The sequence below is a fragment of the Atta colombica genome, unplaced genomic scaffold, assembly GCF_001594045.1.
Source record: "Atta colombica isolate Treedump-2 unplaced genomic scaffold, Acol1.0 scaffold55, whole genome shotgun sequence".
Lineage (NCBI taxonomy): Eukaryota > Metazoa > Arthropoda > Insecta > Hymenoptera > Formicidae > Atta > Atta colombica.
Genome location: NW_017259545.1, coordinates 158632 through 169287, shown reverse-complemented (window position 1 = coordinate 169287; position 10656 = coordinate 158632). Strand labels below are relative to the sequence as shown.

Genomic DNA, 10656 nt, shown 5'->3' with positions numbered 1-10656 from the left:
AGCGCTGTCAGCGCTGATACAGACGACTCAGGCATGTACGCGGAATTCAAGGTGCCCTGTGCTGCCCTGAGCCCTCCCTCTACTCCGATGCCGGACCATCATCGAGTGGTGTTTCATTTTTTTTCTTTTTTAGCATGCTAAATTTAGTAATTAAAAGCACTTTGCTCTTTCACTCTACTTGACTTTTTAAAAAGCATCACCTATATCCAAGAGTAAATAAACCTTAATTTGAAATCCTGTAACGTTGTCTCCATCTTTTTTATACTAACGTGAGTAATTATCTTTCACTTGCTTCATGACCACGAAAATTCTGAGAAACATGATTAATATTCCCGGATGCTAAAAATCTAGGAGGCTAATTTTTTTATCGAGAGGAAAATGTGCCAAGACTGCTAGTCTAGAATACAAAACGTTATGTATCTTCGGGATTTATTCGATCAGTATGACGATTGTGCACACTTTACGAACACACAGAAATATATAGGTGAGGCCGTTGGCAGGGGACGACCCTCCGGGTGTTTACCAATCATTGGCAATTTATTTAATTACCTTGTTTTTTTTCACATCAAATATATTCGATATATATTATAAAATAAAAATTTGTGCATTTCCAATGGTATTGAAATCAAATTTCAAATCACACGATAACTTTTTTGTTTTATTTACATTGCTCGAATGTAATGTATAAAATGTATAAAATGTATTATTAGTAACGTATTGGAAGAATCTGATTACTAGCAAATTTTAAATAGCCCTAATAGGTATCGATAATCAGAAGGAAAAGACATTTGAAATAATTTTCAAATCAATTTAAATCAATGCACAAATTTAAATGCGCTGTTTGTATTAGGGAAAACTACCAACGTTGTCGCTAAATCAATCTAATTTAATAATAGTTGGATACATGTCAAAAACGTTCTTCTACGAAAGTAAAAATATTTTCGAAAAATTATATTCGTATAATATACATATATGTTACAATCAATAAAATAAATATTTTAATGATATTTCTTTCATTATTTGGTTTATAAATGTTTAAAAGAAAATTCCCCTTTTGTTATTTCCATATGTATATGTAAATAACATCTCACAGTAAAAGCCACATCTCGCGCGAACAGTACGTTAGTACAAAATACGATCGCAAAATACGTGTGACATATGTATAATGCTCTAATATCTGCAACATGTACATATTGGTGATATTTTTGTCGTGTACCGTTTACATTACTTTTTCTCCACTGGCTAACAATTAAAATGAATACTTTCGTATTCAAATTTATTGCGAGTTGTATGCGACAGTTGCATCACTCTCGTCTTCATCAGTTTTCGACAAGTTGTAAATTTAACTGACGATAATTCACTGACGATGCACTGCAACTTGAAAAATCCGTCTTCGGAAAACGCTCTTCGCATCTAGAATCTTTTTCAATGAATTTCAAGTCAACATCTTTCCAAGATGTCCACTTGCTCTGTTTTGATTGAGCGAGTCAAAGACAAAATACTGTCTCGCGTTTTTCAAATTTAATACCACGCTGATTTCTTCACGTGGAGCTCGCATAGGTTTACAGCTTGGTAGTCGACTTGATAACTGACGTCTTTATAACCGATGATTCTTCCGTCGGTTTTTCTTCCGCCAGGAGAGAATTCAGATCTAAATCTTGAATATTCATCGACTGTTGACCGGAACCTCCTAAAAATAAAACAATAAAATCTGTTTTGTGTGTGTGTGTGTGTGTGTGTGTGTGTGTGTGTGTGTGTGTGTGTGTGTGTGTGTGTGTGTGTGCGTGTATACTTGACTAATATATTTATTTTTAAACAAATAATCAACTAAACTCGTGTGTTGTTATAATGAATACTACTCATATATCAGAGATAAAGCACAAGAATAACTATAGAAATTACTTATATAATACTTAATCTACAAACTGTTTGTAAGACATATCAAAAGATTTAACAATTTGACAATAATTTTGTATATCTTAATAACGATATATCTACCTGCGTGTGCAATAAAAAGATCCTTGAGAAACCCAAGCTCCTTGGTGAGCATTTTAATTTTCTCTTCCAACAATTCGTTTTCCGTTTTCAGTTGATTTACTCGTTCCAAGGTTTGTTGCGTACGTAATTTACTCTTCACTCTCGATCGTTTCACAGCCTGTGGACAGCGCGGGAACAACGATATATAGTATACATATACACATGAACAATTTACATGCAAAACTGATAAATTACCTGGTTATTCCGATCCCGCCGCTTTCGATAATCCTCGTCGCCCTCGTCCTCCATTTGCTTCTTTCGCTTGCTATTTTCTTTATTTTTCGGCATCTAAATTAACATGCAAAGTTAAGTCTTGGTTAGTTAGAAATTGAGATAAGAAGGACAATAAAGATACCTAATCATTCTCTCTCTCTCTCTCTCTCTCTCTCTCTCGTTTCTTACAATTAAACATAAAACGTATCTCAAATTTAAGTGTACATAGCAGCAGCTTTTAAGCTGTTTGTCAATATACTACATCTTTATTTTAGAACTTGACGATTGTTCGCTCCAAGAACGCTTCAAACTTGAACTATATCTTTTTTCCTGTACAGTTTAAATACCTATGTGATAAATCACAATTGTTTTCAACTGTGTCACGCTAATGATTGCGAAGAGAAGTAGATGCTTGACAAATATTGATATCGGTTTGTGCTTTAACTGTCCGATACAGACTCATTACGTTAATTTTATGTTAACTGTCGCGTAACGCCAATGTACTCCGTATTGTGGTATTTACTCAATAAGGCCATGCCTCGAGATCGCTGTTTTGTGAAAAAAAACCTTCGCGTGTATCACTCAAGACGACAGGCCAGGACAGCCTCGACTCAAAAATTCTCGGAAACCGCCAACGGATTTCATCGTGACGCACGACTGCAGCTTAAGTCAGAAATTTTTGCATCGCTTGTGGCTCGCTTAACGTAAACAATATGTAAAAGTATCATCTAATGAAATCCTTGAAATATTTATATATTATATATGGCATAACTTTGAGAAATTAATCCTATTTCAATTCAATCTTTCGCGTTGCGAATCCATGCTTTCCAATTTGATTAAGTATCGCCAAATAATAAATAGAAAAAGATGATATTCCCAAGAATATCTCGCTTCACTTAACAAATTTAACGAAGATGGGAGGATTTTTTAAAAATCTGTTGAAAGCTCTCGTAATGATTTTCACTCACACATTATTAGTCTTACAATCGTGCTCGCTCGGCTCGTTTCCGCGAATTGATAACATTAAACTCTTATATAAATCTGACATCATCGACCGTGGCAGCGATCGTTGGTGCTGGTTGATGCGCAATACACGGCACTCCATCACATACATATGTATAAATGAAAAACATCAAGTATGTGACGTATTATATATATATATATATACGATCGCGTCGGCAAATAACGGAAAATAGTCATCTCTCGCTCTATCATTTTTTTTAGTTTATTTTTTCTTCACGGACGGTATCTACGCGATTTTTTCTTCCCGTCTATCGGTCATCCACATCGTGCGTCAACTTCTATTCACCACTCCGTCGGGATTCCGTCCTCCTCGATTTCGGTCTACCATCATCAAGAGATCCAAATGGATACGTCTCTCCCACCCACCTACCTCTCTCCTCTTTCTCTCTCTCTCTCTCTCTCTCTCTCTCTCTCTCTCTCTCTCTCTTCGTCGTTTTCTCTTCCGTTCCACTCGCAGAGTGCGCGATGATTAAATTATGCGCGACGCGATAATACGAGTATAAAACTGTTTATCTCGCGCAGTGAAATGGATGCGTGGATCATTGCAATCAATTGCAGTATCAGAATAGGATTGTACAGAAGAGAGAGGGAAGTGGAAGAAAGAGACAGCAATTAATGCGCGCTCTCTCTTTCTCTCTCTCTCTCTCTCTCTCTCTCTCTCTCTCTCAGAGTCAATGTTTTCAGTATATGTAATAAGTTGCTTAGCAATTGCACTAATGTAAATATTCAAATGACAATTTGGATACGATGCCAAGTACGATGCGCTCCCTCTCCTTCGTCTCGAACACAAAATTTGAAATGAAACGATATCTATCGCCGATTTCTGTTTGCATTCTCTCGCAACGCGTGGCACGCCAACTTGTCCATTTGTATCGATCCACTTCAATTGCGCTCTTCCAACACGCTTGAACGCATATATTTGACTAAACATGTATGCATAGAAGAGAGAGAGAGAGAGAGAGAGAGAGAGAGAGAGAGAGAGAGAGAAATGGAGCGGAGCTGATATGAATTCCGGACGAAGACGGAAGAGTGACGGAGTGCGTAACCACACCACCAATGTTAAATTAACACGCACGAGGCACTTGGCATTATTGCATATACGCAGGCTCGTGAGATTCATTATCGCGATATGGAACAGCGAAAGATTCGTCCATGTAGCTCTCTTTTACCTACTCGACACTCATACTTCTCGTTAAATCACCTTGCTTAATCTTCATCCAACGTGAATCAATATGATCGAACGTAACCACCAGTAACCCTTTAACCACAGCCACTTGAGCTACTATGCTAACAGCCAGTAGCTACCAGTGCCACCACTCACCTGACTCACCAGTCACTAGTTGCTAGCTGAGTTAGTCAACGGCACTAGCGTCAACCGGTATCCACGGCACGGATAGTCACATAGATAGACTGTCAATATGCTCTTCGGTAATTGTCGACATCGACCGATCGACCTTCATTCGAATAGGTTGTGTTCATCGTATCGTATAAGAGATGACGCAATGTGCAAACGAGTATCCTGAGATTTGTTCGCGTCGCAAGGTCCAACATGTTCCAACATGCTCCTACCACAATTCCTACTCACTCTATCAAGCGCATTGGAATGAGTAAGAACTATGGTAGCAGCACATTACAACATGTTGAAACATGCGACGCGAACAAACCTCTATATTCCATGATGGAAGGATTACGTCAGATTACATGGGGTGCTTTCCAATTACAATATCCCTAGACAATTTCGTGCACATGGCAACATAAATTGAGTTCTAATTATCCGTTATCGTAGATAACAATGCTACATATTTGTACTCAGTCGAAGGCTGTGTAAGCTTGTATTTTCTAGAGACAATTACATGTTACTAACTACGACGGCTTTAAATGAGATTGGAAGACGTTAAGTGGCATTTTTAATTTTTTTTCGTTTAATACAGGCGGAAAAAGCTACATTTAATCTAACTCTATCCGAAACGGATCTCAACTATGTACACTTTCTGTTCCAATTTGTGCACAATGTGCATACACTTTATGCATTCCTGTGTATGTTGTGTTAAGTAATTGGAAAGCACTCATGATGTGCTCAGCTTTGGTAAAATCTACTATTTTTGCTTCATATCGTCTCTAAAGGCCATTCCACACAACTTGCGTAGCCGCAAACTTATGCATAAAGAAAATCATCCAATGGCATTTTACATTTGTCTTTATGACAGAAATATGATTGGATAATTTTCTTTATACATATGTGGCTATGCAAGTTTGGTGGAATGATTCTAAGAGGCTCTGCACAATAAAAGGAACAGGAAACAGAGAATAAGAATTTTAATCTATCAGAAATCATGTATTGTGGAATACACAGTTTCTGATAGGTTGAAATTCTTTTATTGCGGAACCGCTAAGTGCGCAGTCTTCCAACCGTGAAAGACAAAAAACATGGGTCGATATTCATAGTCTGCTTTTATTTTAAAATTATCTTAAATATAATGTCTTAAGATGTTAATACAGTCCTCGGATTTTGATTGATTTACGACATTATAAGATTGTACATACCTAAGACAGTCTTAAAGACTGTAAGAATCGACTATGAAACCAATATGTTTCGCGTCATGAAGTTAGTACTGAATCTTTTCTCGTGCAAGAAAAGATTCAATAAAGTAAATTTTATTGTTTTGTAGTTGGCATCCACTTTTTTAGAGAGCGATAATGTGCAAAGCATTTTCGCAGAAAGAAGCCTGAGAGCGGCCATACCCGGCTGGGATTTTTTTATTTTGAAGCACGCCTCTATGTCCACAAAATGTGGATATTGAACTACATAGCCAATGTCCATGGATCCAGTCGGTAATGTTCACGATTTTTTGATTGTATTCTTTGCTATGTCTACGAATTTCGGTCCGTTAGATAGACAAAGACGAACAATCAATCTGTTGGCGCTTTATAATAAGTACGTCTTGTTACATGACAACTTATGCCCAATTTCTTCATCTCTAGGTAATTTTATCCAAGAGACATCTCTCAGAATGGAGATATTTCCCTGAATAAGATTATCCGCAACTTATCTAGAAGTGAAGAAATTGGGCATTACAGTTTATCTGTCTAATCGACCGAAATTTGTGGACATTGGCTACGTAGTTCAATGTTCACATTTTGCGACATAGAGGCGCTTCAAAATAAAGTAACAGCTAAATCCCGGCTAGGCATGACCGCTTTCAAGCTTCTCTCTGATTTTAGCTCTAGATATTATATTTTGCGGTTAATAAAAATCGCCACCCCCATATCATCACTTCTAGTTTTCTCTCTGGTCTCACACTCTTTGAGAAAATTTACGTTACGTTTCTCCAATTTATCCAAATATATGAGCGATTTTTTCTCACGATATCAAAAAATTTGCACAGGATATTAATCAAATAACAGATAGCTCTATCAAATCTTTTTTTTTTTAATCGCTTCACATGGTTTACATTCGTATCAAAATGAACGCATATCGACGGAAAGAAATGAAAATAAAAATTATAAAATTGTCGTCAATATTGCACTGGAAAACTCTTCGAACAATTTAAGTCTTATTTTTTCTTATTTCGTTTCTCGACCAAAGTATATCGCAAAATTAAATATCATAAAAATTCCGAAACACAATGATGGATTTTTTTCTTATATCTGCGGATTGTCGTAGCAACTACCTTAATGCATAAAATATATATGTATATGGCTAATAAATTTATTTCTTTGATCGTACCACTGAACACCCTGTAACGATTATTTATCATAATAATTATTAAAGAAATCCTTTTTATTATTTTTTCAGTATGCAATTATTCTGATATTCGGCAGGATTGCTATATTTAAAAATATCGATGATATAAACGAACATTCGTTGAAATAATGATTCAAGTGGAAATGAATTAATTACATTAGTATTATTAATCGCGAATCTAAATTCATTCGCTCTCGGAGCCGCTTTCGCCGGTCGCGCTAGCGGAACCGCTACCAGTACCGGATCTCGATCTTGACGGTGACACAGACAATGAAGTCGACAAAGATCCCGATGGTGATTTCACAGGCGATCTTGAGCGTGATTTCGACTTGGATCTAGATCTCGACTTTGATGTGTTTCTCGATTGAGGACTGCCGGATCGAGATCGTGATCGTGATTTACTGCGTGATTTAGATGGCGAACGTGAGTGAGAACGCGAACGCGATCGAGACGGTGATCTAGATTTCGATGGCGAATGTGACCGCGACAGCGAACGCGAACGCGAACGTGAACGCGAACGCGATCTCGATCTCGACTTTGATCTAGACCTAGATCTTGATCTCGACTTCGATTTTGATCTTGAGCCAGACTTGGAACGAGATCGCGACTTTCTACTAGACGCCTGCGAGGATGCTCTTGACGATGCGCGCGTCGATCCTTCCTCGTTCTCTGCTTCGGAACCTGCAAATAAATTTTCTGATTATCGGAAAAATTTTCAGAGTGCTAGTCTGCCCTTTCCAATTATATCATAGTGAATAGAGAGAGTAAACGAACCTTTAGCTACCATATCTGCCTTCTCTTGTTGAGTCTCCTGCTCCTCCTCTTCCTCTTCCTCCTCTTCCTCCTCCTCCTCCTCTTCCTCCTCCTCATCCTCATCCTCCTCTCCCGGCGGCTCCAATTGTTTTTCTCGATATCTTTGCATTCTGAATTCATTGGCGTTTAACGGTCGATGACGCACTATCAGCCGCGTGTTGTTTGGCTGTTGTCCGACCTTCTGGCGCCGTTTACTTAGTCGCACACGCGTCTCCAATTCATTGTAGTAAACCTGCGATATACAAATGAATTAATGTGACAAATCACAAAATTATAACACGTCATATAATAGTGCAGCGCTCATATATATATATATAGATACCCCGTCTTGTCTTATCACGAGGAAATAATTCTCCTCGTATCCTTTGGAAGCTTTGCTCTTGACGTTCCAATTGTATTCTCTAGCCATTTTGTACTCATATTCTTCTTCATCGGCGTAATCGATACCAGCAGTAAAGTCCCGTCGGCGTTTCTCCAAAGTTTCTTCCAACGGCAAAAAGTAAGCTACGAATTGCTCACCACTCTCGTCCATCACACCTCTATAATAGAAGCATCATAATTATCTTGCACAATAATCTAATAATGTCTAAATTAACTGGATGATAAAATAAATAATAATTTTTTTCAATACACATTTCCTTTTAAATTGCATAAATTTATTTTGTGTGTGTGTGTGTGTGTGTGTGTGTGTGTGTGTGTGTGTGTGTGTGTGTGTGTGTGTGTGTGAGAGAGAGAGAGAGAGAGAGAGAGAGAGAGAGAGAGAAAGAGAGAGAATGAGCAAAGTACCTTATCATGGCTTGTGACATTTCTTCTATCTGTGCTGGTACAGATCGACCAGTTGGTGCAGGATCAGAATCAAATATAACTTGAGCACATGGATACTTCCACAACTAAAAAATTGTAAAAATTGTAATCGTACATATGTAACAATAATATTGACAGATGTTGCAATGATACCTTAAAGTCTGGATATACTGGCAATATTTCTATAGGTACTACATTCGGTTTACTGTAGTGTCTTTCAATTGGCTTTTTATTGTCTTCAAATGTCTTTTCTATAGCTTTTATTTGACTCTCACGGTCCATGTACAGGGTTTCTTCCTGATTAAAAATAATTGAATTGGAAAATATACAAGTATGCTACAAATTTTGCTCAATAGATGTCATACCTTGAAATTCTTCTTGATACTGTAACCAACTTTAGCTTCAACCTTATCTGCTGTTTGTGGCTGGAATCTCGTGCTTTCTGTGGAAATATATTCTGTGCGTCTCAACCACGAAACACTTCTGGCATGATGCCGAGAACGTTTAGAATCTTGAGGTGTAAGCACATCTTCTTCCAACAGCTTTTCATCAGCTGGATCTAATTGAGCATTTGGATCCCCAGCATATGTGTCCTTATTTATTAAGTCAATTTCTACACCTAAATCGTGTTCTGTCAATACTTCATATTTGTAATTACGCTCTAATGAGGTTGGATTATATTGAATAAATCTGTATTACAAACATAACAAATTATTACAAGACAAAAGGATGTAAGCGACAGTTTGACAGATCAAACATTACTCACCTGGTAGGTTCAAAGGGATAAGCTATAAATTTTGGATCAAACGGTATATCCGGCAGCGTATTGCAATATTTTACTCTGCATATGAGCTCAGATCTGAAAAAAGCACAGATACATCAATACATCAATAATACATAGCAACGCTACAGTTGTACTGCTTATGATAATAATGATTCAATTGCGAATATATATCATATTCACTGGTGTGCTTATTTGCTTATTTACCGCTTCTCTGCTGGCCTAACCACGCGTTTATCCCGGTCAGCTTGATTACTGTTGGTTTGAATGGTAGGTGCCATTTTTTTTTTATAGCGTCCTGAATAAATCTCTAGCAATCAATAACACTATTCAACACTGATGGCACAATTTAAATGCGATGGCCAAAAGCACCGAATGCTATATAACCACATCGTATATTATGCAATTGATTACAGCTGATTACAGCGTTATGGATGAATTACAACTGATTATAACCAATTACAACTAGGAAATAAGAGTAAATAACGATTATGTTCAGAACTGCGGTATGCTTAGCCAAAGTAGGGCTAGAAATAGCTAAAAAAAGAGTGAAGGGAACACTCGGAACTGGAAAGGGATGGGCCGGATAGGAAGGAACCATTATTATTTGCTGCGCGACAATGTGGCGACATCTTTAAGGGGATGCTGGTGCGTTATCGATAGAACTATTCCAATTTCGATAGTACTTGGCGACATCTTTCATTAATTTCTTCTTTTTTTTGATAATCAAACTTGGATGATAACATTAAAATTTCAGTTTTAAATAAAAAAACGAGTATTATTATAAGTTTTGAACATACATGTTATTTAAATCATGTAATTACTATATTATTAATTTCTTATTTTTATTTAATCAGTTATATTTTGACAATTACGCAAACTTCCGTAAGAACCGACCCGTCTTTTACTTTTTAGTAAGTTTTTCAACAGGGTCGAGATAAGAGTCATGACATGGGAAAGTCGTGCATTGATTGGCTTGCCATGTTTAAAAAATTCCCGCTTTACATTTGCATACCTATTGAATAATTCCTATGGAATCCATTTCGATTAATTCCATAACAGGCTTATAACTAAGCTTTAAGTCTGAAGCTATAATATAAGAAATTGATCAATTATCGATTATTCTTCTCAATTGTGATTGGTTAATGATTTAAGACTATATATTTTCGTTTCACACACTATGTCATTTATATATATATATATATATATATATATACACACACACACGCGCGCGCGCGCG

General features: G+C 37.0%; 2 protein-coding genes across 9 annotated transcripts; both read right to left on the bottom strand.

Moving 5' to 3' along the window:
- Positions 1–1026: 1026 nt before the first annotated feature.
- LOC108691976 (CCAAT/enhancer-binding protein gamma) lies at positions 1027–4942 on the bottom strand. 8 transcript variants are annotated; one of them, XM_018200009.1, is made up of 4 exons: positions 4595–4942; positions 2233–2325; positions 1999–2155; positions 1027–1711 (listed from the first exon to the last, which is right to left on the bottom strand). In XM_018200009.1, exons 2-4 carry the CDS (start codon positions 2323–2325, stop codon positions 1563–1565), a joined length of 399 nt encoding a protein of 132 aa, XP_018055498.1. In that variant the 5' UTR covers positions 4595–4942; the 3' UTR covers positions 1027–1562. The 8 variants fall into 8 exon arrangements, with proteins under 8 accessions (XP_018055498.1, XP_018055499.1, XP_018055502.1 ...); XM_018200010.1 differs by having other exon boundaries at positions 4604–4942; XM_018200013.1 differs by lacking the exon at positions 4595–4942 and adding an exon at positions 4447–4588.
- A 2243-nt stretch (positions 4943–7185) lies between these two features.
- Positions 7186–9987, bottom strand: LOC108691974 (RNA polymerase II-associated factor 1 homolog). The gene is made up of 8 exons (XM_018200004.1): positions 9624–9987; positions 9402–9494; positions 9001–9325; positions 8789–8932; positions 8618–8721; positions 8154–8370; positions 7793–8063; positions 7186–7699 (listed from the first exon to the last, which is right to left on the bottom strand). The coding sequence occupies exons 1-8, from the start codon at positions 9695–9697 to the stop codon at positions 7203–7205; spliced, it is 1725 nt and encodes a 574-aa protein (XP_018055493.1). The 5' UTR covers positions 9698–9987; the 3' UTR covers positions 7186–7202.
- Between the last annotated feature and the right edge of the window lie 669 nt (positions 9988–10656).

Coding starts and splice junctions, on each gene's coding strand:
- LOC108691976 (XM_018200009.1), bottom strand. CDS start 2,325: ATGCCGAAAAATAAAGAAAATAGCAAGCGAAAGAAGCAAATGGAGGAC. Junction 2,156..2,232: donor GGCGGGATCGGAATAACCAG/GTAATTTATCAG, acceptor CGCTGTCCACAG/GCTGTGAAACGATCGAGAGT. Junction 1,712..1,998: donor TCTTTTTATTGCACACGCAG/GTAGATATATCG, acceptor CACACAAAACAG/ATTTTATTGTTTTATTTTTA.
- LOC108691974 (XM_018200004.1), bottom strand. CDS start 9,697: ATGGCACCTACCATTCAAACCAACAGTAATCAAGCTGACCGGGATAAA. Junction 8,933..9,000: donor GTATCAAGAAGAATTTCAAG/GTATGACATCTA, acceptor ATTTTTAATCAG/GAAGAAACCCTGTACATGGA. Junction 8,722..8,788: donor CAGTATATCCAGACTTTAAG/GTATCATTGCAA, acceptor ACAATTTTTTAG/TTGTGGAAGTATCCATGTGC.